This window comes from Bipolaris zeicola, assembly GCF_000523435.1.
Source record: "Bipolaris zeicola 26-R-13 unplaced genomic scaffold scaffold_20, whole genome shotgun sequence".
NCBI lineage: Eukaryota > Fungi > Ascomycota > Dothideomycetes > Pleosporales > Pleosporaceae > Bipolaris > Bipolaris zeicola.
The window spans coordinates 208,866-231,058 of record NW_006912069.1 but is presented as its reverse complement, the minus strand read 5'-3'; the positions used below and the strand labels follow the sequence as shown (position 1 = coordinate 231,058).

Sequence of the window (22,193 nt, the reverse complement as noted above, 5' to 3'; positions counted from 1 at the left end):
CGGCAAACATGACTGAGAGAAAGAAATAGTTCCTTCGGTACTACTCTCGCAGAGATAATGGGTTTGCACATTTCCATGCCGTGTCATTATCTCGAATTAATCCCTTTAATCCCACGCTCCAACACACAATGCATATGCAATCTCCTGTTTGATATGCCTGCAAATAGCCGCGAGATCGGTGTGATCAACCACAAGAGAAGTAATTGATCGTGAAACGCGCCGAAAATGGTTGAGAAAGTGATATTGACTAGTAAGACAGTTGTTCTAGAATATATGGTAAGCAATGGACAGATGTATGCGAGGGTTCCAAGCAGGGTTCTCCTCTTCCCATGTTGATTGCGACGAAAAAGGTTCAGACATGATGGGACTGAGGCTTGCCGTAGTGTTGAGAGACAATATACTCATTCATGTAGAATTCGAATTGGGTGTGCAAAAGTACGTGGCGAGTGAGACTTACACTGTTAGCTCATAGAAGATGAGGGTCTTGAATAGCAGGCTTGGTGAATAAACAAAGTAATCAAACTACGTCTAGAACTAGAATCTTTTCAAGGATATATGTCGAGTTAGAGAATCTATCAAGGGAGATGGGTACGTACATCATCCCTTTTTAATACGGCTAGATGCACGGGGAACAAGCCAATCACTCGTAGCCCAAGCGTAGGGGACAGTCATTACACCAATTTTCGCGTGACAGTCTTAGCGCCATGCGATTTTGTGCGAAGCTTGTTGATGAGGAGATATGGGTTGTGATCTTCCTAGAACCCATTTTATCTTTCTTTTCTTGATTGTCCTTCACCTTTGATTTATCTATAGAAGCTCAACCTGCGATTATATAGCAAAACAACACGACCTAGAAGGTTTAGATATACTCGAAGAAGACAAGCCTTTGGATTGCTACACATTGTGCAATACAGAATGATCTTTATGAAATTAGTTCATACGTGTCGCATGCACAGGAATCGGCTGATCAATTCTGAACTCCTTTACTGTTGACTTCCGCCCTAAGCCCTCAATTCCTTGGCGGGAGCCACGAACAGGGATTCAGAAGAAGCGATGTTGCTGCACAGAGCCATTTTCGAGCCGTCTTCAACCAAAATAAGAAATGAGGGCGCACGAGGCTCTCTTTTTGGCAGACTGTTTTGGCCGAATTGTCAGACATTCTGTGTTTGTTCCAGCTCGATAGTATCTAATCATGTCAAATGTGTTCACAGAATGCTTGATTCTAGACTCACTTGAATTCTGACCCGGCGGCTGAGATCTTTTGGGGGTGACGGACGGCTTCCGGTAAAGGAGGCGCAGTAAGGTACCTCCGTGCTGGAGCGCCAGGGCCAACAAACGAAGAAGCAACATTAGAACGATCGTCGCCAGAACAAATGTCTTAGGGCTTCTTTTAAAAAATAGAATTTGTGCCTCAGAGTCGAAATACTGGAGCACCATGCCAAACGGTGTAGTGAGTAATAGTAACTGCAATGCGTTAACATTGCTGGTATCACGTTGACCATAACACATACCTCGACATTCACGCGTGTGCTACTACTGGTCTTGATGGCTTCTGCTTGATTTGCACACGCCGCTTCTGTGCTTCTTTCATTAAGTTCGCGCATCTCCTTGTTGAGAACACATGTCTCTTCGTTTAGTTTGTGCATGCGCTCGTTGAGTTTGTGGGTAGCCAGGTGGTACATATTGCTCTCTTGATCGAGTTGATTGCTTTGTATAATCAAACGGTTGTTTTCGAGTTTGAGGATGCGTCCCAACTAATATCATGATTAGTAGGGAAGAGATAACCTGTTTGTAGTACCCTTCCACATACATGCGTTGCAAAGCGTTTGCAAGAATCATCGAGTGAACAAAGTCTAGACAAGAGATCCGTGAGCTTCTCAAATGACTCAACAATACTATTCTGTACAGAAGAGCAGTCGCTGATATCTGAGAAGTAGCACATATCCCCGTTTAGTTTGGTGAAGCGATTGTAAGCTCGAAGCGTGGCTGAGAGCGTGTCACGCAGCTGGCGCAGAAGCTGCATCGTTTGGAGGGTCTTGTCCAAAGATCTTTTGATATAATCAGCAAGGACAGCGTCCTTATTTGTACCACTGTTGCAAGGGTCTTGTGATTTCTGTAGCGCCTTAGTCGTGGACGAATCAATATGTAGAAATGAGAAGATACCCATGCTTCTACGCCCTCTTCAACTGTTCGTACGAGATACAACCATTCTCTTAGCACATACTGAATACGATGCGCTACTAACCGCAGCCAGTATCTTCTTGCATCCCATGTTTTGATTGATTGCGGAGGAGTGTTGAAGTCGAACCCATACTCGGAAGTTAGGAAATGTCCTTTGAGCTCGTCCATGTCCTCGGTGTTCAAGTTATCTTTGTCAGCCTGGCTGAAAACATACCCTGTCCACTGCAGGTTACTCCAACCACATATCACGAGAGTCATATGCCCTCGATATATTGAATGGGGAGCGATCTGTCCATCAGCGTTAGCTAATTCGAGAAATGAGAGATCGGCTATTGATTCATCAGTAACCGAGCCCTCATTCTGACTTGATGGCCTTAGAAGTAGATGTTCCATGTGGAACTCCAATTGATATGTCCTGAATCCCAGTATCTATTGTTTTTTTAGTTATTGATGGTGCATTTGCTGAGCTTAAGGTGACACATACCGGCATGTGGACGCGCATGGACGTCTCGAGAGTAACATGTTTCCCTATTGCATCACGCAGTGCTTTCATTTGGTGATGCCAACCTGTTTTGGCCAAGGTAGAAACAAAATTAGGAGTCAGTTTAGAAATGTAGCTATCACGTCTTCAGCTGAAGTACGGTAATGTTGTGATGGTAGATAGAGAGTCACAACATACATCATACGCTGATCGACATTTCGAAGGGTCGGATGACCAAAGCGCTGCCTTCGATTAGATTTGATGTGACAAAGGGTAACACACAACGAACCAGCTGCTCCAATACATCACGTAGGCCCTTGGAATCGAAGCTTCCTTTATAACCTCGACTACGACCAGTGCATATTTCTCGATCATCTATCCATGCCCATGCTTTGTCGTCTTCGGCTACCGATGCCTCGTTATCCTGCCTCGATAGGAACTTAGCAAGGACTTTGGTCTCCCATGAGGCATTAGGCACTTCAAATCTCTCAAGGAGCTTGGATGTTAGTTCCCGTTCGGATATACTACAATCCTGTTCATGCCAGAGCTCAGATTCTGTGTCGTTTGTTTGAACATCAGACCAATCTTGATATACAGGATGGTCATCGCAGACTCGTGGTTCAGAAAATATCTGGTCCCAGTATTTACCGCTCCGACTATGCGATTCTGTCTTTCGATTTTTCTTCACCAAGATGGCTGACCTTCTCAATGATTGCCTCATGTGAAGATCATCCGATATGATGGACGCTGAGCGGGAATAAAAAAGATTCGAGCGATAAAATGTAAAAGCGACCAGAAGCAAAGCGCAGGGGCTGTTAATTTCGAGAGTGCAAGGGAAGTAATCTTGTGTAACACAAAACAGCCCCCTCAATATTATATCTATCGTTTTTGAGGAGGATTCCGATCCATGACTGTGTCTGTTTCAGCCTCATAATCAACCGCGCGGCTATCAGATCAACACAGCAACATTGAGCGCCACAACCTTGCCCTGTGTGCCCCGGCATCAACCTTGGGCATTTAGGAGGCGCAGTTCTCAGACAATATGCAAATCATAGGTGCATTAGCTGCGACAACGCATAAGCGCTTTTCAGTTGACCGGCGATGGAATGTGAGGCGAACCGTCATCGGGAGTTTTGTCCAGCCAGTGAATAAAACCTATTGACCCAAGATACGAGAGACCAACGTAGGGGTTATATGTTTGCGTCCAAGTGCTTGTTTAAGTACCTTATGCTGCAGGAAAGCGGAGAGGCTGATACTATGCAACAAGGTGGTTTAGCGTCACGATCGTCATCGCCGGCTGAGCTCTCGCAAGCACCAAGCTCTCTAAGCTCTCAACCTCCAACACCAACCCGCAATTGAGGCACCAATAGCCTCACATAACGCCCAAAATGATCCTCCGGACCCTCCCTTTCTGCACCCTAGCGCTCAGTGCCCTCACACCCACCCCACCCCAAGCCGCCTCCACGCTCCTCTCCACCTCCGAGTTCCAAGCCCTGTCAGCCTCTGAGTCCGAGTCACTACTCTCGCTCCACCGCCACCTCGTAGAGGTCGAATCGATAAGCGGCAACGAAAAGAAAGTCGGCGAATGGCTCTCTTCCTACCTACAGTCGCACGACTGGACGGTCGAGCGACAAGAAGCCTCACCCGGCCGGTATAACCTACTCGCGTATGGCTCCAAACGCGAAACAACGATTCTCTTGACCTCCCACATCGACGTGGTACCTCCTTACTGGCCCTACTACTACAACAAGACGAGCGACGAGATTGGGGGTCGCGGCAGCGTTGATGCAAAAGGAAGTGTAGCGCCGATTGTCATAGCTGCAGAGGGCATACGAAAGCAGATGTACGATGACATTTCGCTGCTATTTGTTGTAGGTGAGGAAACCGGTGGCGATGGCATGCGCGCATTCAGCGACTGGTCAAAACGACCCTCCTCACACGAAATCGTCATTTTCGGGGAGCCGACAGAAGGCAAGCTAGTCTGTGGACACAAGGGCATGCTCGGTTTCGAAGTCAAAGCTACAGGAAAAGCAGCGCACTCCGGATACCCATGGCTAGGCGTGAGCGCAAACGATATCTTAGTCGAGGCACTAGGTGAATTGCTCAAGCTACGAAAACACCTCCCTTGGAGCGAAAAGTACGGAAACACAACTATGAATTTCGGGCGTGTCCAGGGCGGTGTCGCAGCAAACGTGGTCGCCGAAACTGCATCTGCGAATATCGCGACACGACTTGCGGCCAGCACACCCAAGCTCGTTCGCGAACATATCGTTAACGCGCTTCAAGGCGTTAAAGCAGCGGCGCAAGAGCAAGGCGGTGATCTAGACATCATCTGGGGCAGCGAGGGCTACGGCGTCGTCGACATCGATTGCGACGTCGATGGCTTTGACACCCTCACTGTGAACTACGGTACCGACGTACCGTTTCTCTCTGGAGACCACAAGAGATATCTATACGGCCCTGGATCCATCTTCGTCGCGCATTCAGATCACGAAGCGCTCAAGCGCAAGGAGCTTGAGCTGGCTGTTCTGGACTATCGTCGGTTGATCGTCAAGGCTAGTGAGATGCGTGGCGATGCTGTTGTTCAGGATCAAACCGAATTGTAGGATATGTGTACATAAATACAACGAATCATAATGATATCAAACGATAATAGAATGTACCCCCACATTTAGTCTACCAGGAGAAGAATCTCACTCTTAAAATCAGGTAGGTCTGAAAGCAGGTGCTCTGGTCTTCTTTCGCTCCCCAAATCTTCCCGAGTCCCCCCTCTGCCAGGCTAGACAGAAGGGGACTGGATAGATGACGGAAATTCGGAAACCGATGGATTTTTCTCGCGCATTTCCATTCACTTCCCCCCCTTTCCTATACAAGATAAGAAAGAGAGAAAGAGAGGAAAAAAAGACAGAACCGACCAGCCACGGAGGTGAAAAGAATGCATGGTCGTCTGTGAAGAATCTGTTCGTTGCGCTGTGATGTTGTGTGGAAGGGAGAAGGAGAAGAAAGTGAGGAAAAGGGGAGTAAAGTAACTTAGGGAATCTGGAGGGGTCCGTGCGAATGAGAACAACACACGTAGAGAAAGAAGAGCAGAGGACAAGAAAAAGGGAACTCATAACCAGCGCTATGCATTCTACTTACCCGAAAAGCCCAACGCCGGTAATGCTATTCTGTCTTCACATAATCTTACATTTTTAATATACAAATCGTCATGAAAAGGGCGTGATAACCACGGACCAAGCTTTAGCTAGCGATAGCCGGGACGCCATCGTCCTTTTGTGGAATCCCTTCTGCCTCCTCTGCTGCTTTGGCGGCATCCGACATGCCCATGTCTCTAAACTGCCACCCATCGGCTTCTTTAACCCAGTCTTTTCGCTCGCCGAGAATAGCAATACTGCTTTCTTGGGCGCGCTGGACGAGGAATTCGTCGGCGGCGGCTTGTACTTGCTCGGCTGTGACGTCGAGGAGACGCTCGCGCCGTGTTTGCAGCATGTCGTCCGTGACGCCGGAGAGGAACTCGCGCATGCCTTCGCGGCTGACGCTCTGTGGAGCGTCGTGGCCCTGGAAGGCGCTGAGCTTAGCTTCTTCAAGATCTTGAGCTGTCCATGCGCGGTCGCGCGCCCATTGTCCGGCTTCGGCCATAATTTTCATGCTGTTCTGTGGGTTGGGGTCGCGGTACGAGTACATGCCGAAGAGACCACCGAGGCCACGGGCATAGGCACCACCTCCGTAAGCACCACCCTTCTCACGAATCTCAGGATGCAATTGCTTGAAAGTGAGCATTTTTGAGAGAATCTCGAGGGGCGCGCTAGAAGCGTGGGTGTAGGGCACTGTGGGGACAGCGCGAGCCGAGTAGTAGACTTGATATGGCAGGGGGAAGAAGGACTTTGCGTTACGAGGATACTGCTTCTGTTGAGATGTCTTTGGGACTGTCACGTTCTTTGGTAGGGTGCTCAAGAACCGGCTGAGCGCTTCTTGGTTGGGTGTTGAACTCTCACTCCCACAGTTGAGCGCGACCCGGAGTTGGTTGCTGTTGGCGATGGTGAAGGACTGAATGGCCTTGAGCTTCTGAATGACATCACTGAGTGACTCTTGCGACGCCAATGCGGTCATAAGCTTGATCTGAGTAAGACCTCCTGTCTCTTCCGCCAGACGCCCCACAGGAGTTATACCAGCCTCGGCAAATCGCATGGCATAAGAATGACCAGACTCGGCAATGGAACTGATTGCGCCACTTGCTGCACTTTGTAATAGTTCTCGGATCTTCTTCTCGGCTTCAGGGCCGTCAAAGTCCGTCTCTTGAATAATTGTTCGAAGAAGCTCATACATGTCGGGAATGTTGCGATCAAATGCGTAGCCGGAGAAAGCCATGCCCTCCTCGTAGGCATCGAGGGACAATGGTGATTGAGTCGAGTGATAACCGACAGTGATACCACCAGTCTTAAGTTTGATCTGTTCCTCGAGCTGCTCCATCGTCTTGTCCTTGGTGCCAAGGCGCATAATAGCACTTGTGAAGAGCGGAATCATCTCTCGTAACTCGTCTGGAAGGTCTTGGAGCTTGTGCACTGCACGGAAATATGTCAGACCGTTTGTAGGAGCCTCGCGCCATTGAACCTTGACACCATCCAAGTCAGTGTGGCGCAATGGTTTCCGCTCCTTTTCTCGCGGGATATCCTTGACATGCACAGAAGGTAAGCAGCTTAGGTCTTCATTCCTAGCCTCCTCTTGAACCTGTAGCAGCTGAAGCTCCCGATCCTCTAGATACTTTTGTGCCTCCTGCTCGCTCGAAAATTGCTTGGTAGTCTCTGCAATCTTGGCTGCTAGTCGTTGGCTCTCCTCGTCTACAAGCTCCTGGCTGAATGTCTCGGAAGGCTGCATGGTGAAGGTCAGTGTGTTGGAGGTAAGGAGGTACTTTTCAATCAGGCTCTCCAAGTAGTCTCCTTCGGCGTACTTCTTCTGGAAGGCGTTGACGGTTTCCTGCCACGCGAGAGCCTTGATTGGATCAATGCCGTTGAACCAGCCTGGCTTAAGTCGCTGGAGAATACCCATGCCGAAGCTTGCGGTCTTGTGCTTCAACGAGAGCTCGAGCTGGTGCAAGATACCATCCACCTTGATCTTGTCGAAGCCATTCTTCCGAGATTCAAGCAGGGTTTCTGCAATGACTTGGCGAACTTTGGGTACGTCATCTGCCTTGACTGCATCCAGGCCTATCGAAAAGACTCCTCGTCGCCCTGCGCTATCGTAGCCGGTGTTTGCGCTAAAATCAGCACCGAGTCCAGATTCAACAAGATTACGGTACAAAGGCGATCCGTATCCACTCATGAGCAGGCTACTCAAGACACCGAGCGCAAAGTTCTCAACAGCATCGGCAGTGTCACCCATCAGCCAAGTGACCGAAGTCTTGTACTGCCTGTCCTGAGGTACTAACGGATCCAGGGGGCCGGGAACGGTGACGTGCTTGGGGGCGTCAAGAGTAATTGGCGCCTTGACTTCCTGGTCAACGGCAATCTTGTCAAAGCTGCTCAAGCGGCTGTCCACCTCTTTCAAGTGCTCTTCCAATGGCATGTCGCCGTATGTGAGAATCTTGGCGTTGCTGGGGTGGTAGTGGTCGGCGTGAAACTTGCGCAACTGCTCCCAGGTGAGGTCAGTGATCTTCTGCGGGTCGCCTCCGGAGTTGTTGATGGCAGGATAGAGATGTTCCTGGAATTTGGTGTAGAACAGGTAGCTTGCGTCTGACATTTGCCCTTTCATCTCGTTGTAGACGACACCCTTGAAGACGATGCGCTTTGCGTTTGGGTCGTCGGATTCCTTGGCCAGCGGGTTCTCGGGCCCCAGGCGCCAGCCCTCTTGAGTGAAATCATTCTCCTTGAGAAGCGGGTGTAGAGTCGCATCGAGGTATACGGACATGAGATTCTTGAAGTCCTGGGCATTGGTCGTGGCGAAGGGATAGCCAGTGTGGTCGGCAAAGGTCCATGCGTTCATGAAGTTGGACAGAGAGCGGGGCAGCATCTTGAAGAAGGGGTCGCGGATGGGGTACCTGGGCCGTCAGTTTGTGATTCGCAGAGGTCCCCGAAGGCTTTCTCACCTCTCGCTGCCACACAGCGTGGTGTGTTCGAGGATGTGCGGCACGCCGGTGGCATCTGGCGGGTTGGTCTTGAAGCCGATGGAGAAGACATTGTTGGTGTCCTCGCGGGCAATGTGCAGATATTCGGCGCCCGTCTTGTCGTGTTGAAGGTGGAGGGCCGTCAGCTCGAGCTCGGGCACCTGCTTGACGCGCTTGAGGGTGAAGCCATGGAGCTGTTGGCCGACGGTGGGCAGGCTGGTGGCGTTGGCGACAACGGCATAGTGTCGTCGCGCAGTGGCGGGCAGTCTAGGCGGGAATTGCCGCCCAGCAGAGCGCAACATGTTCTGTCGTGGGCCGGGTGGGGATGGGTGAATAGACGTCGCAATGCCTCGTACTCGGTGTCTGCATACAATATGACCATACATGCGAAGGCGGGACAGAAATGCTGACCAGCAATGACGCCTGTGTCGCCGATTGGCCGAGTGCGCCCTGTCCCCAAGACGGCTAGGCTGCAAAATCACAGCGGCGCAGAGGGTGCCTGAATGGGCAGTGGATTGGCTGGGGCGGGCGTTGGCCCATGTGCTCCTGGTCGATATTGAAGCTCGTGGGCGTGGTGGAGACAGTGCGAAGTACTACTACGTACATTCACTCCTACTCCAACGACAAAAGGCTTGCGTGGTGCCCGCCCGACGTCGACGACGACGACACCACGGCCTGCTGCTTCCCCCCGCCCCGTCCATCCTCTCGCCCGACCCGACTGGACTGACCGGACTGACTGCGACATCTGCTTCTGCTTGCCCTCTCGCCCTGTGCACCACGCTGTTCCGAGACGTCGGCGGAGACACGGCCACACCCTCTCCGCGCGCATTGTTACTCGGCTGCCGCTGCTACTGCTGTTGCTGCTGCTGCACTGCACTGCAGATGCGCACCCCCGCTGCGTAGACCTCCCTCTTCCGACACCTCCTGTACATGGGCGTGGTGGCATAGGCAGCGGCTCCGTCACAGGCCACCACCACAGGATCCACCAGCCACGGCTTCATGGCCACCGTCGCCCAACACGGCCAGCCCACATCTGCTCATTCATCCCGACCACCGCACGACTCTTCCCGCACCACCACATCGCCCTCGCCCGCCGCTATGGCGCCCGCCCAGCACAATCCGGCGCCTGCGCCTGCGCCCACTAAGAAGGCAAAGGGCAAGAAGGCCGCCGACCCCTCGGAGCAGCAGAAGCAGATCCAGGCCAAGATTGCTCAGCTCGAACTCGACCAGGCAGGCGACAAGGAGCAGGAACTGGAAATCGGTGCGTCAATGTCTGGCCGTGCAAGTGGTGGGGGCGGGGATGCTCGAGGTGGCGTACACCACATGTGCAATTCCATCGCCATCACCACGGCCCACGGCCCTCTCATGTAAAAATAAATCGCTGGCTGACCACGGCATGGACAGAACGCGAAGTTAAGAAAGCAAACCGCGAACTCTCCTCGCTCCTCTCCAACATGGACGGTCCCCTCTCTCGCCTCGAGGTCGTCCAGAAGCGATACACCGAGCTGCTGTCCGACATGAAGCGCACCGAGCGCGAACACCAAAAGGCAAAGAAGCGCGGCGACCAGCTGCAAAAGGAAAAGGACGCCCAGCGCTCGGAGCTCAACAAGGTCACCACCATGAAGGACAAGCTCGACAAACTGTCGCGTGACTTTGCAAAAGAGAACAAGAAGTTAAAAGATGAACTGCACAAACTCGAAACCAGCGAGTCGGCCGCCCGCCAGGAACTCCACGAGCGCCTCGAGCATCTTGTCAACGACGTCGACGATTGCATAGCCGCTGCAAATGGCCCAGAGCCGCAGAATCAAGCCGAGCAAGAATTAGACGAGTTGTAAGTCTGGTATCCGGATGTGTGTTGCATTGGCTGAGACGTTTAGATTCCGCCAAAAGTTCAAGTCATTTATCGACCAATACGAATTGCGCGAGCTGCAGTACCACTCGATGCTTCGGCTCAAGGAGCTGGAAATACAGTATCATTCTGCCCGCCTCGAGCAGCAGCGCAAGCAGCAAGAAGCCGAATCTTCAAAGTCACATCAATTGACCCGCCAGGTCTCGACCTTCTCACAAACCGAAACCGAACTCCGCACCCAGCTCAACATTTATGTCGAAAAGTTCAAACAGGTACGTCTAGTCTTCCACCCCTAGCTGGTCTGTATCATCATGGTTAATACTGACCAGATGCAGGTTGAGGAAACCCTCAACAACTCCAACGACCTCTTTCTCACGTTCCGCAAAGAAATGGAAGAAATGTCCAAGAAGACGAAGCGCCTCGAAAAGGAAAACCAAAATCTGCAGCGCCACAAGGACATTACCAATCGAAATATTGGTGAAATGGTCGAGGAGCGCCAAAAGATGCAGGAGGAGCTTGCCAAGAAGACGAGGGAGGCTGAGGAGCAGCGCAAGAAGATTGCCCGATTAGAGACGCTGTGCCGCGGCATGCAAGCACAGGGTCGCGGGCAAGTGCCCATGCACGAGCTGGAGCACGAGGAGCACGAGGAGGAAGACGAAGAAGTGACGGAGAGCGAGTACGAGTATGAAGACGAAGATAGCGCAGAGTACGACGACGACACCGAGGAAGACGGCGTTGAACCCGCACCTGAACGTCGACCCTTTGGGCCCGTGCCACCGCCGCCCCCACCGCAACCGCAGCCGGGCACGCAGGGTAAAGTCAATGGGCACAAACAGGTCAATGGGCAAATGAATGGAGTCAAACGCTAATAGCAAATGTCAGTCTCTCATATTGTTCCACCGTCTTCTTCTACACAGTCTGCACTTGCTACGTCCCCAGATCCGGCCCACAACACGTCCAAGATGTCGTTCGAGGAATTTGTTGCTCGCAACTGTCGTCCTATGAGTGATCGTGATATGGATCAGATAACGCATTCCCTTCGTGATGTTCTTCAAGACGTGCTGGGAGAGCGTAGCGCGAGAACTAAACGGAGACGCTTGGTGGGTCACATGAAGAAGTGAGTCTGCTAGATGTTGAGGGGTATGAAGACGAGAATTCGTCAGATTGTAATTGTTATTACCCATCGTCTTTTGGACACCAGTGGATTGGATTCAAAGGGAAAACGGAAAGGAAGGGGTTTTATCATTTGGGCTATTTTTAAGTTGCCCCCATTACTTCAGTGTAGGAAACACTTGGTATTTTGCCTAACCCAATACACAAAAACGCAGGGGGTTGGTTAGGACAAGTTAGAAATAACGTACCTGCGTTTGACCGGCTTTCAAAAACCCTGCTATGTCCTTGTTCTTTTTCTTTCTGATTTTATAACTAGAAATGATGAAGTTGCAGTGCATTATCTACACCATTCGCATTTATGTCCAAGCGAATGAATTACAAATATTGGAATTGATGTTATTATATACTCTTTTATGTCCCTAGATACACAGTTTCCACCAATGTCCATACCATATCTCTAATCTCCACACTTTTTTTTTCTTTCTCGTTTGCTGAAGTTGGCATCGACCTATATCCCACGGACGCGCAGTGCTACTATCGTTCATATACCACTGACGAGCAATACCAATAGACCGAGGCATTTCCCACTACTCAACAGCTACCTAGTAGCGAGAATGAGGGGGTTGGGGAAAGGGAAGGAAAATCATCCTTTCATCCCTGAAAAAAAAGGGGGGGCGGGGGCTCCTGGACGCCAAAGATCTAGGGTTTTTTTTTGTATTTTTATTAGTGGACATGTCGGTACGCTTCCTTCCCTTTTTCCCTTATACCTTTATTTACTAACCAAAGCATCCCAGGCCCAGTGCCACCCATCTCCTTCGCGACAGCGCTTTTTTCACGAATACAGGAAGTCGATATTAACGCCACTTGTCTGAATTATAGTCAATACAACTGTTTTGAGAGAATGAGGAAGGATAGATTACGGGGGGGAGGGCTGGTCGGCGACAGAGAGGCGGGTATGTGATAACTTTTCAACGATTTTAATTATGAGAATGTTGAGGTTAATAGAGTATTCATCCAAGTTGCTATCAGGATTTACAATACGGCGGTGTTGGATACCTGTTTTGCAGCTGAGTGAGGCGTATCGCCCATGAAGACAGAGATTGGTGTAAGGTTGGGTGTTGTGTATCTTATTTCTGCGTTTAGTATCTTGCTGCGGGGCTTTATGAGTGTTGGGTACGAGGGTTGTGCTGGTTGTGACGAAGGTGGATCAAGTTGGGCAGTGTGTGAGTCTGGTGCTAGCAGCCCCCAAAGGCACTACTATTTCTCTAGTCACATGTACCAGACGCATGGTGAAAAAAAAATCCGAACACAATTTAATTCTTTGGACTTTACCAGCCTGCTTTTCCCCCGCTTACCAACAGTGTATCAACGAGTGTACCTCCTTGTAGTGCCTTTATGGTGAGCAAGCCAGTTGGCACGGCATCCAGAATAAGATTTCCACCGCACAGCGTATAGCCGTCCAGGGTGTCGGGCAACGCGCTCATCACTACATCCTTCTCGCTGACCTTCGGTGCCAACGTCCCGGGCTGTGTAAAAGGTGCAGCGATACGCACATGAACATCCTCACAAGAGCTAGGCGCCGATACAGCAATGGCGGTATTGACAACCTTGCCGTCAAGAGCCGTTAAACTCTGCACCACGAATACCCGGTTGCTAATCTCAAAGTCTTGTTGGACACCTGCACCACTCACAGAAAAGGAAGTCGCATTTCGAATCGAGGGTCCAGATACGGAAAAGGGGAAATAAGTCGTGGTCCCATATCCATCAGCACCGCGACCGAAAACAGACTGTCCAGTCTCGGCTTCGGCGACAAGTGCAATGTCCGTCTCATCCTGACCCATGCGAAGTGTAAGTGAATTTAGACTTCCGTGCCCCGCTGCAGTCAGCACTCTAATCTTACCCGATAGCACCAGCTTGCCATCGATCTTGGAGTAGTCATAGGTAACGTTAATCGGCTTGACGGGGATTGCCGTGACGATATCACCGAGTTGCACGTGAGATGGCACGGTATCGATGGCGCGGCGCATAAGCTCGACACAGGTATCTAGGAACGCGGGTCCCTGTGCAAGCAGTGCTCGCATGGTGGCATTACCATCGCTCTCATAGAGCCGAAGGTCAGAGTTCATGGTCTCATTGTGCGAAGTCACCAACGGACCGCCTTTATTGCCCGTCCAATGCACATATTCTCCCAGAACGTTGGGATCAAAGACACCGCGCGTCGTGTCGAAGTTGCTGCCGCCGTTGGTGTTATTTGGCGTGACAAAGGTCTCGTCTACAACTTCGGGAAAGCCGCCGTGGTGCACCGAGCCCATGGTATGGCCGCATGCCGTAAGGCCAATGGCATCTTCCACTTTTTCGAAGCCGGCACGCTCGAAGAATACGAGGGTCTCTTCAAGACTTGTTTCTGGTGCTGGAACACCTGTTGTTGAGCCGGCGGCGAGAGCGTCAATGCGCCCGGGGCGATAGGGCATGTTGTTGCCTCCACATAGGTTGTTCGACATGACGGTTCCGATTGCAATTAGATCGGCCACTGGGTTTCTGGTCAGCCAAGAAGAAGAGAATAAATCCACGGACCGAAACACATACTGGAAACAGCACCGTTAACATAGGGCTTCCAAAAGGTAAAACTGTCGTTGAATGCACTCCCCTTGTTCTCTTCCCTCGCCGTCTCAAACCCAATGCTTGCATCCACTCCACCTGTACCTGCGCTTACATTGGCCGTTATGAAGTCGTGGAAAAGCACACGCATCCATTGGGCTGCCGTCGTGCGGCCACTGGTTAGTGCCGCATTCCCCGTCTGCGTCACGTAGCGGTCACAGGGCGTAATTGCAGAAGAAAAGTTGGATGCGTAAGCGCCCCAGTTGTCGACGAGGATGTGCTCAAGAAGATGTGTCTGAACATCTGGATAGTAGAGTGCGGCACTGGCTGTGGAAGCAATCACTGCGATTGCAGTTGCGATATTAATTGAGGCGAACATGATGGCTTGGTGGATTCTTCGCCCAACATTGAGGTAACATGGTTGTACGATACATATATACGTGTGATTTTGTTAGTAGATGCCGGCTGTATGTGCATTTTCGATAGTGCATTTGGCTTTGGGCAATATTCCTATCTCGAAGGTGAGGCTGGGTGGCGAGTGGTGCTGAGCCGCGGAGGAAAAGGTGGGGTGAAACGAGTAAATAGCTCTTTCTTCTTTCCGATACTATATAGAATATGCTATTGGTCGCTGGGCACGTGCATGTCTCGTTGTAGTATTTCTAATGCTGAGGTAAACATGTAATAAGCGGGGATACGTACGCCCCTTGTCAGATTGAGTAGGAGGAAACTCAGAGCATTGGGTTGGAGGATTGGAGGCGTGCAGCCAGGGTGGAGTGGTGTATTTTTTTTCAATTCCTACAAGAGGTTACCGTGAGCACAGCAGGAAAGCTTCTTAAATCCTACAAATAGTCCAAACCGCTCTTCTTGGTTGTCTAGCTAGCGTCGCGATGTGTACACTACTTGAGAGGGAGTAGTCGGAGGATGGTGATTGGCCGAGGGCGGCGACAGGGTCTTGCGGGGAAACAACACGAGCATGAACCGAGGCATGGCCATCGCAACTCGCCAACTTCGATGCCCATTACCGGCAAATACCCGGGGCCTGAACATGTGGAGACATGAAGCAGGAGGCGCGCTATTTAGCATTCACTTCCCCGGACCTGTCATGGCGCCACACAAAGCTCTCTCCCTTTCACCAGCATGGCGCCACCAGTATTGCAGACGCCCCTGTCCCAGCTGCTGGGCATCCAGTACCCCATCATCCTAGCCGGCATGGCGAGAACCTCTGGAGGCCCTCTCGCAGCCGCAGTGTCTAACGCTGGTGGTCTTGGTGTCATTGGCGGTCTGGGCTACACGCCTGCCCAGCTCCAGTCCATCATCGACGAACTCAAGTCCAACCTTGATGACCAGAATCTCCCCTTTGGTGTCGATCTTGCCCTGCCTCAGGTAGGCGGCAGCGCGCGCAAGACGAACCACGACTACACGCATGGCCAGCTGGACGAGCTTATCGAGGTGACCATCAAGAACGGAGCAAAGCTGTTTGTGAGCGCGGTGGGTGTGCCTCCTGCGCGCACCATCAAGAGGCTCCATGAGGCGGGCATCTTGATTATGAACATGGTCGGGCACCCCAAGCACGCGAAAAAGGCGCTGGACGCTGGCGTGGACATTGTATGCGCCCAGGGCGGAGAGGGCGGTGGCCACACGGGCGACATTGCAAACAGCATCCTGATACCGGCTGTGGTGGACGTTGCGCGCAAGTACAAGAGCCCGTTGACAGGCGAGCCGGCCATGGTGGTGGCTGCAGGAGGCATCTACAACGGCCGCAGTCTAGCCAGCAGTCTGATGCAAGGCGCGCAGGGCGTATGGGTGGGCACGCGCTTTGTCGCCTCAACCGAGGCAGGCTGCTCCAAGATGCACAAGGAGAATGTTGTCACGGCCGACTTCACAGACACTGGTCGCACGCTGGTTGTCAGCGGCCGCCCTCTGCGGGTGCGGTACAACGACTACATCAAGGAATGGCATCAGAGGGAGGACGAGATCAAGAAGCTGACCGAGGCGGGCATTGTGCCCATTACCAAGGACATGGACGACGGCAAGGACGTGGACATTCCGTTCCTGATGGGGCAGGTCGCGGGCGTGATTGATGACATCAAGCCCGCAAAGCAGATTATCGACGACATGGTGCAAGAGGCAGTCGAGATGCTGAAATTGGGCCAGACGTACATAGGCGCGGCGGGTGTGAGGAGCAAGCTGTAGTAAGGACAGGGTGCGGGAGTCTAAGTTTGTTTTGGGTTGCTTAGCTTGGGCGTGTCTGTGCTGTTTGTGTTTCGGTAGGGCTGCATCCGCCCTGAGTTGCTTGTTGGTTGTTTCGGTTCGTGGGACGGGTAGTAGGGTGATATTATTATATTAATTTGTTGTGCCAGTGCAACCGTCGAGGTCAAGAGGCTCGCCGTGCACGCCCGCTTCAGGGCCAGCAGTGCTGAAACCCTTCAAACCCCACAGGCTCTTTGTTTTATTTTGGGCGTGTCGGACATGTCTCTGGCCCTGCTGCTGTCGCAGTGTGAGCATGAGCATGCCCATGTCCAAGGGGGGGCCTCTCTCTCCGTGCAGGCCAGGCGAGCGGCATCTCGGAGATCTGCGACCAGGATCGCGCAGCCCGAACACATGGCAGCACCAGTCGTGACCAAGCTCAGGAGAGAGCTGACGGTGGCCGTTGGATCCCCTCGATATTCACAACTAATACTGTACATAGTTTTCTCCCATTTGTGGCCCGGCCAGACCTGACATCTTTATCTCTGCCTCCGTCGACCATCCCAGGCCCCTGGCATTTGCCGTCCGTCCGCCCGTCTCCACTCGCTACCAACGGCCTCTACCGCATCGCCGTCTCATCCCTCGTCCCCGTCCGCGGCGCGCGCTCGCCAGTCCACACTCCTGCCTGTCCATAGATGACGCTGGTTGCGCAATCGATTCCACGGAGCAGCGGCGCATCATTCCATGCAGTCAAATCTCAGAGCCCAGGCTGAGATTCAGGCCCAGAGGAAGAAGGTATGTCTGCTCCTCGTCTTACTCTCATCATCCGTCCCTTGCCGCCCCAGCCAAACGCCTGTGCGCCCGCAACAAGCAAATCCCACGAGCGCAAATTGGGCAAAGGACATGAGAGAATGCAACACTGGAAGAGATGGAGAGACTTGCCGTCGCTGACTCCTCGTGAACAGCAGCTTGCAAATTCGTATAAACAGCTACTCGAGTAAGCCCTTCGTTGCCACACCATGCGCGCGCTCCCGGCGCGTCCTTCACATGCACCCGTGTCCTGACACCCCCAACAGTGAATTCGCGGCCACCGACCTCAAGACCGTCGGCAATTATACCGTCGGCAGACTGATAGGCAAGGGCAGCTTTGGAAAAGTCTACTTGGCCTCGCACAAACTCAGCAATGGCTCCAAAGTGCGTCGTTGTCGGAGCATGGTCGCAATCTTGGCACCATAACGCTGACCACCACACAGGTCGTGCTCAAGAGCGCGAGAAAGGACGATGCCAACCTCGCGCGTGAAATCCACCACCACCGCCAGTTTATACACCCCCACATTGCTCGCCTGTACGAAGTCATAGTCACGGAGCAGATGGTATGGCTGGTGCTCGAGTACTGCCCCGGCGATGAACTATACAACTACCTCCTGGCCAAGGGCGCTCTCGAGCCCGCCAAGGTCCAGCGCATCTTCACCCAGCTGGTCGGCGCCGTCACCTATGTCCACAACAAGTCGTGCGTCCACCGCGATCTCAAGCTCGAGAACATTCTCCTGGATAAACACGGCGATGTCAAGCTGGTTGACTTTGGCTTCACCCGCGAGTACGAGGGCAAGTCAAACTATCTACAAACATGGTGCGGGACAATTTGCTACAGTGCTCCGGAAATGCTCAAGGGCGAAAAGTATGCTGGTGAAAAAGTAGATGTTTGGAGTTTGGGCATCATTCTCTATGCCCTGTTGGTGGGCGAGCTGCCTTTTGACGACGACGATGAAATGGTTACCAAGACAAGAATCCTGAAAGAGGAGCCAAAATTTCCAGACTCCTTTCCTCCGCAGGCAAAGGAGTTGTGCCAGTCATTGCTTTCGAAACGACCGATTCTGCGTCCTACCTTAGCCGACATACTCCAGAACCCTTGGTTGTCGGAACATGCACCGCGCCAGCAGGAGACGCTAAAGCTGCAACAGCCGGCTCCCTTTTCCACCGAACTAGAGAAGGAGGTTTTGCAGCGTATGCGCGCTGCTGGAGTCGACATTGACATGGTGATTGAGAATGTATTGGCACAAAGATGTGACTCTCTCGCCGGTTGGTGGGCATTGTTGCTCGAGAAGGAAGAACGAAAAGCCAGGAGGAGAGAGCGGAAACGAAAAGAAAGGGAGGCAGAAGCGAAGAGTCTTCGACGGTTGAGTGCTGCAAGTAGTCGTCTCGACAAACTTGCGCCTACTATTAGGGAGACGGACGAAGAAGGGTACCACCTACCCCAAACACCAAAAAGTCGCGGTAGAACGGCCAACCGCAGCAGTTTACATGGTGAGTCAAGTAATTTTCTCAGTTAGGGAATGATGCTAACTTTGACTAGGTGCTCCAGAATTACCGCGTCTCCCAGAATCGCTTACTTCTCCCAACCTCACAATTGACGACAAGCCCCTACCTCCAATTGACCCTCCTCGAGGACGCAAATCACACTCTGCGTCACGGCCACCACTTCCTGCGAAAGATATCGATAGACGAAGATCACGTAGTAGCATGCTACAGGTTGTCTCCAACCCCGATCTCCTTTCACCAAACGGATTTGTACCCAAGCCGCGTCGGAAGCAGCCCATCATTGGCCATCTGCTATCCCTCCGCAATTGGATAAAAGAGACATCCAAGCGCGCACGGTCGCCAAACTCGAAAGCTAGTAGTGTGCAGTCACCAAAATTGCCCGAAAATAAGTCTCCAGAGGGAGGAAGACGAAGGCTTAACACAGCCAACCGGTCGTCTGTTTACACGAACCCAAAGTCACCGCCAATGGCACCGGCTTCTACGAGACCGCGGACCTCTACACACGGCTCAGGCTCTGTGAGACGACTATCAGCATCCCCAGCTCCATTGACACCACGGTCATCATACCGCCGGTCGTCTGGTGGTCTCCGAGGGCGCAAGTCCACATCATCATCCGTGTCTTCGATCCGCAGCATGCCGCACCACCACCACTCTCACAGCAAAGCCTCGTCAACCTCGTCGGCCTCACTCGCCTCCCCCGCCGTCTCAACATCCGGCCACTCGCACAAACCCTCCAAATCTCCCCATAACAGCATCAAAGTCCTACCTGCTACACCTACATCATCCTCTTTCCCCTCGAACATCCGCGTTGTCCGCTCCGGATATCCACCCGGCCTCAGCGAATCCAGCGCCGCATTTGGAAACGGCCACGCAATGCCTCCTCAATCCCCCGGCCTAGTCTTTGCCAAGCGCAAACGCAGCGTCTTCAAAGGCCCCATGCTCAACGTCAACACGGGCGTTGGCAACGGCAGCTCGGGAGGCGGTGGGTGGCGCAGCAGAAGCGGCGAGGGTGGTTCAGGAAGTCGTGGCACGAGTTCGCAGGGTAGACGCAGCGGCGAGATCCTGGGTATTACCGAGGAAGATGAGGAGGAAGAGGAGATTGAAGAGGTGGAAACATTTGGGGGTCGCTTAAGTGAAGGCGAGTTTGTAGAGGAGGTTTTAGGACCGCCTCTTACACCGCCGATGAAGGAGGAAAAGGAAATGGAAGTGGAGAAGGAGAAAGAGAAAGAGAAAGAGAAGGTTGAGGGTGCTTAAGGTGAGGGGATTTGAAGGTAAAAGTTGTTTTTGTTGCTGAGGTTTCTTCTTTTTCTTTCTTCATTTCTTGCCTGTGTGGTTGAGTTGATCGGATTAGACAATTGTTCGATTGTGGGGTTGTTGTTGTTGTAGATGTTGGTTTTTTTCCTTTACTTCTCCACCCTTTTTTCTTCTTCTTATTCTCATCATGGCATCATTCCCAGATCCCCGCATACGTTTTTTTCCTTTATCTACTCTTCTTATATCCCTTGGGTGTTTCTTCTGCCAATGTAGTAAGCCATCTTTCTTTCCTTTCTCTCTATCTCTCGTTTTGCATTGGCATCGTCACACTCATACAAGCATACCCTTTGGCGTCTATAGGTTTTCCCCTTNCCCCCCCCCCCCTTCTTTTCTTAATCTGCGCGAAAAAAAATTGATAGTTCGGTAACTTTTTCACATAGCCACATTCTGTCTCTCGTATCTCTCCCCTCGTAAAATGAATGTCATCACGCAGATCGATAAACATAGTGCTGACATGTTAACTCACCGACATGAGGTTAAATACCCGGAACCTCCCGAACCCAATCTCCCGGAATCGATATTTTACATGAAAAAAAAAGGGTAGCAATCGGTCGTGAGGAGCTATGAACTTACTCCAAATCGTTGTCTCCAACTTTTGTCATACACATACATACATACATACATGCATACATACACACATACGCAATCACCAGGGGTGGGTTACGCAAGCAAGCAAAAAAAAGAAGCGGTGAAGTCAGGACCCGGAAAGTTCATCACGTATCCTCCTCTCTCCCCCCTTTTTTTTGCGAAAGAGGAAAATGCTACATCGATGTAATCAATAAAGGTGTTTTTTGTGTGTCACGGTGTACAACAGCATCTTCTTCCTATTAAATTTTTTTACTGAAAAGCCAGGGTAAGGGGGAGTGGAGAAGAGGCAAAGCACGCAAACAAAGTCATCCCCCTCCCATGATAAAGTAAATGATTTACATACCTTGCTTCAGTGGTAACAGTAAGCAATCGTAAGTGGACTGACTTTATGTACGTGACTGAACCAGGGGGTGTGATAGAGTGGTTCCGCCAAAAAAATAATGCATGCGGTGTTTGATAATTACCACTTGTAAATAATCGGGAGAATTGAGTAAGTAAGAGGGAAAGGAGAAAAAAAAGTTAGACACGCAATTCCCGTGTCCCTAGACTGAACGAGCAATTAGCAATTACAGATATAGTGATAGTTCACTTGGGATTCATACAAAGGAAGAAAAAAGAAAAAGAAAAAGGAAAATACGCGTTAGTTTAGTAAAAAGACAGGATTGAAAGGAACCCGAAAAAGGAAACCCAATCACATGCCGCAAGACCGTTTTTTTTTGGGTTTTTTGGTTGTAACGGTGAGCTCGGGTAAAAAGCAAAAAGGTGGAGGGAAAAAAAACGGTGCCAGTGGGTTGTTACACACGAATGGGGGGTAAGTAAATCACATGTGCGTGCGTGTGCGTGCCGTGCACGGGGCCGCAGAAACGCCATGTTAGTTCTCCGTGTCTACTCTCTCTCTGTGTCGCGCTCCCTTTTTTTTCCTGGAACTTGGGACACATATTGCCCAGGGGGGGAACGTTTGTGCGGGAACGCGGATCGACATATGGGAATCACGCTGGGGGGGGGGGGGGGGGGCAAGATCGAATATCATCTTGGGAGTATCAATAATAATACGTGATAATGGGTGTTCCTGTTTGCCCGCCATTATCGTTTATTTTGTGTTCAACAAGAGAGAGTTTAATGAGGGTATTGGCAATTGGTATTACAACAGTAGGTGGTAGACGAGTGGTGAGCCGCCGATCTCGCCACTTGCGTCAGAAGAACGGCGACCTTGAACCTGCATGTGCAAACCCAAGTGCAGTTGCATAAGCCCCAAATGATTGCTGGAGGCGGTAATTATTTATTCTGGCCCTTGGAAAAAGGCGCCTGCGGCTACGGAGTTTACATAAAAGAAAAAGGGCAAGGTTATGGCATGGGTAATCTGTCGATCATTTTCGGGGCGAACTTGTTCAGGGGAGGGTGGGAACGCGACGAGTACGTATATACGAATGAAGTTTCTCTAACATGTGCATGAGATTGGCTTT

At 51.5% G+C, this 22,193-nt stretch overlaps 8 protein-coding genes across 8 annotated transcripts; 4 read left to right on the top strand and 4 right to left on the bottom strand.

Annotated features, from left to right (window-relative positions):
- Nucleotides 1-1,151: 1,151 nt before the first annotated feature.
- On the bottom strand, nt 1,152-2,968 carry COCCADRAFT_33883 (uncharacterized protein; the record flags this gene model as incomplete). Its single annotated transcript, XM_007710658.1, has 7 exons — nt 1,152-1,186; nt 1,233-1,464; nt 1,512-1,754; nt 1,811-2,113; nt 2,164-2,610; nt 2,666-2,798; nt 2,952-2,968. 7 exons carry the CDS (start codon nt 2,966-2,968, stop codon nt 1,152-1,154), a joined length of 1,410 nt encoding a protein of 469 aa, XP_007708848.1.
- A 1,082-nt stretch (nt 2,969-4,050) lies between these two features.
- COCCADRAFT_2187 (uncharacterized protein) lies at nt 4,051-5,268 on the top strand (the record flags this gene model as incomplete). Its single annotated transcript, XM_007710634.1, has 1 exon — nt 4,051-5,268. One exon carries the CDS (start codon nt 4,051-4,053, stop codon nt 5,266-5,268), a length of 1,218 nt encoding a protein of 405 aa, XP_007708824.1.
- A 634-nt stretch (nt 5,269-5,902) lies between these two features.
- On the bottom strand, nt 5,903-9,064 carry COCCADRAFT_2186 (uncharacterized protein; the record flags this gene model as incomplete). Its single annotated transcript, XM_007710633.1, has 2 exons — nt 5,903-8,696; nt 8,745-9,064. The coding sequence occupies 2 exons, from the start codon at nt 9,062-9,064 to the stop codon at nt 5,903-5,905; spliced, it is 3,114 nt and encodes a 1,037-aa protein (XP_007708823.1).
- A 1,139-nt stretch (nt 9,065-10,203) lies between these two features.
- COCCADRAFT_87174 (uncharacterized protein) lies at nt 10,204-10,413 on the top strand (the record flags this gene model as incomplete). The annotated part of the gene is made up of 1 exon (XM_007710705.1): nt 10,204-10,413. A coding segment is annotated over one exon (210 nt), but the record flags the coding sequence as incomplete, so codon positions are not given.
- Nucleotides 10,414-10,903: 490 nt separating this feature from the next.
- On the bottom strand, nt 10,904-11,413 carry COCCADRAFT_87050 (uncharacterized protein; the record flags this gene model as incomplete). Its single annotated transcript, XM_007710704.1, has 1 exon — nt 10,904-11,413. A coding segment is annotated over one exon (510 nt), but the record flags the coding sequence as incomplete, so codon positions are not given.
- Nucleotides 11,414-13,052: 1,639 nt separating this feature from the next.
- COCCADRAFT_87124 (uncharacterized protein) lies at nt 13,053-14,701 on the bottom strand (the record flags this gene model as incomplete). The annotated part of the gene is made up of 2 exons (XM_007710703.1): nt 13,053-14,254; nt 14,311-14,701. The coding sequence occupies 2 exons, from the start codon at nt 14,699-14,701 to the stop codon at nt 13,053-13,055; spliced, it is 1,593 nt and encodes a 530-aa protein (XP_007708893.1).
- A 758-nt stretch (nt 14,702-15,459) lies between these two features.
- Nucleotides 15,460-16,515, top strand: COCCADRAFT_87131 (uncharacterized protein; the record flags this gene model as incomplete). The annotated part of the gene is made up of 1 exon (XM_007710702.1): nt 15,460-16,515. One exon carries the CDS (start codon nt 15,460-15,462, stop codon nt 16,513-16,515), a length of 1,056 nt encoding a protein of 351 aa, XP_007708892.1.
- A 738-nt stretch (nt 16,516-17,253) lies between these two features.
- Nucleotides 17,254-20,082, top strand: COCCADRAFT_87152 (uncharacterized protein; the record flags this gene model as incomplete). Its single annotated transcript, XM_007710701.1, has 5 exons — nt 17,254-17,304; nt 17,475-17,506; nt 17,586-17,703; nt 17,763-18,813; nt 18,863-20,082. The coding sequence occupies 5 exons, from the start codon at nt 17,254-17,256 to the stop codon at nt 20,080-20,082; spliced, it is 2,472 nt and encodes an 823-aa protein (XP_007708891.1).
- Nucleotides 20,083-22,193: the final 2,111 nt, after the last annotated feature.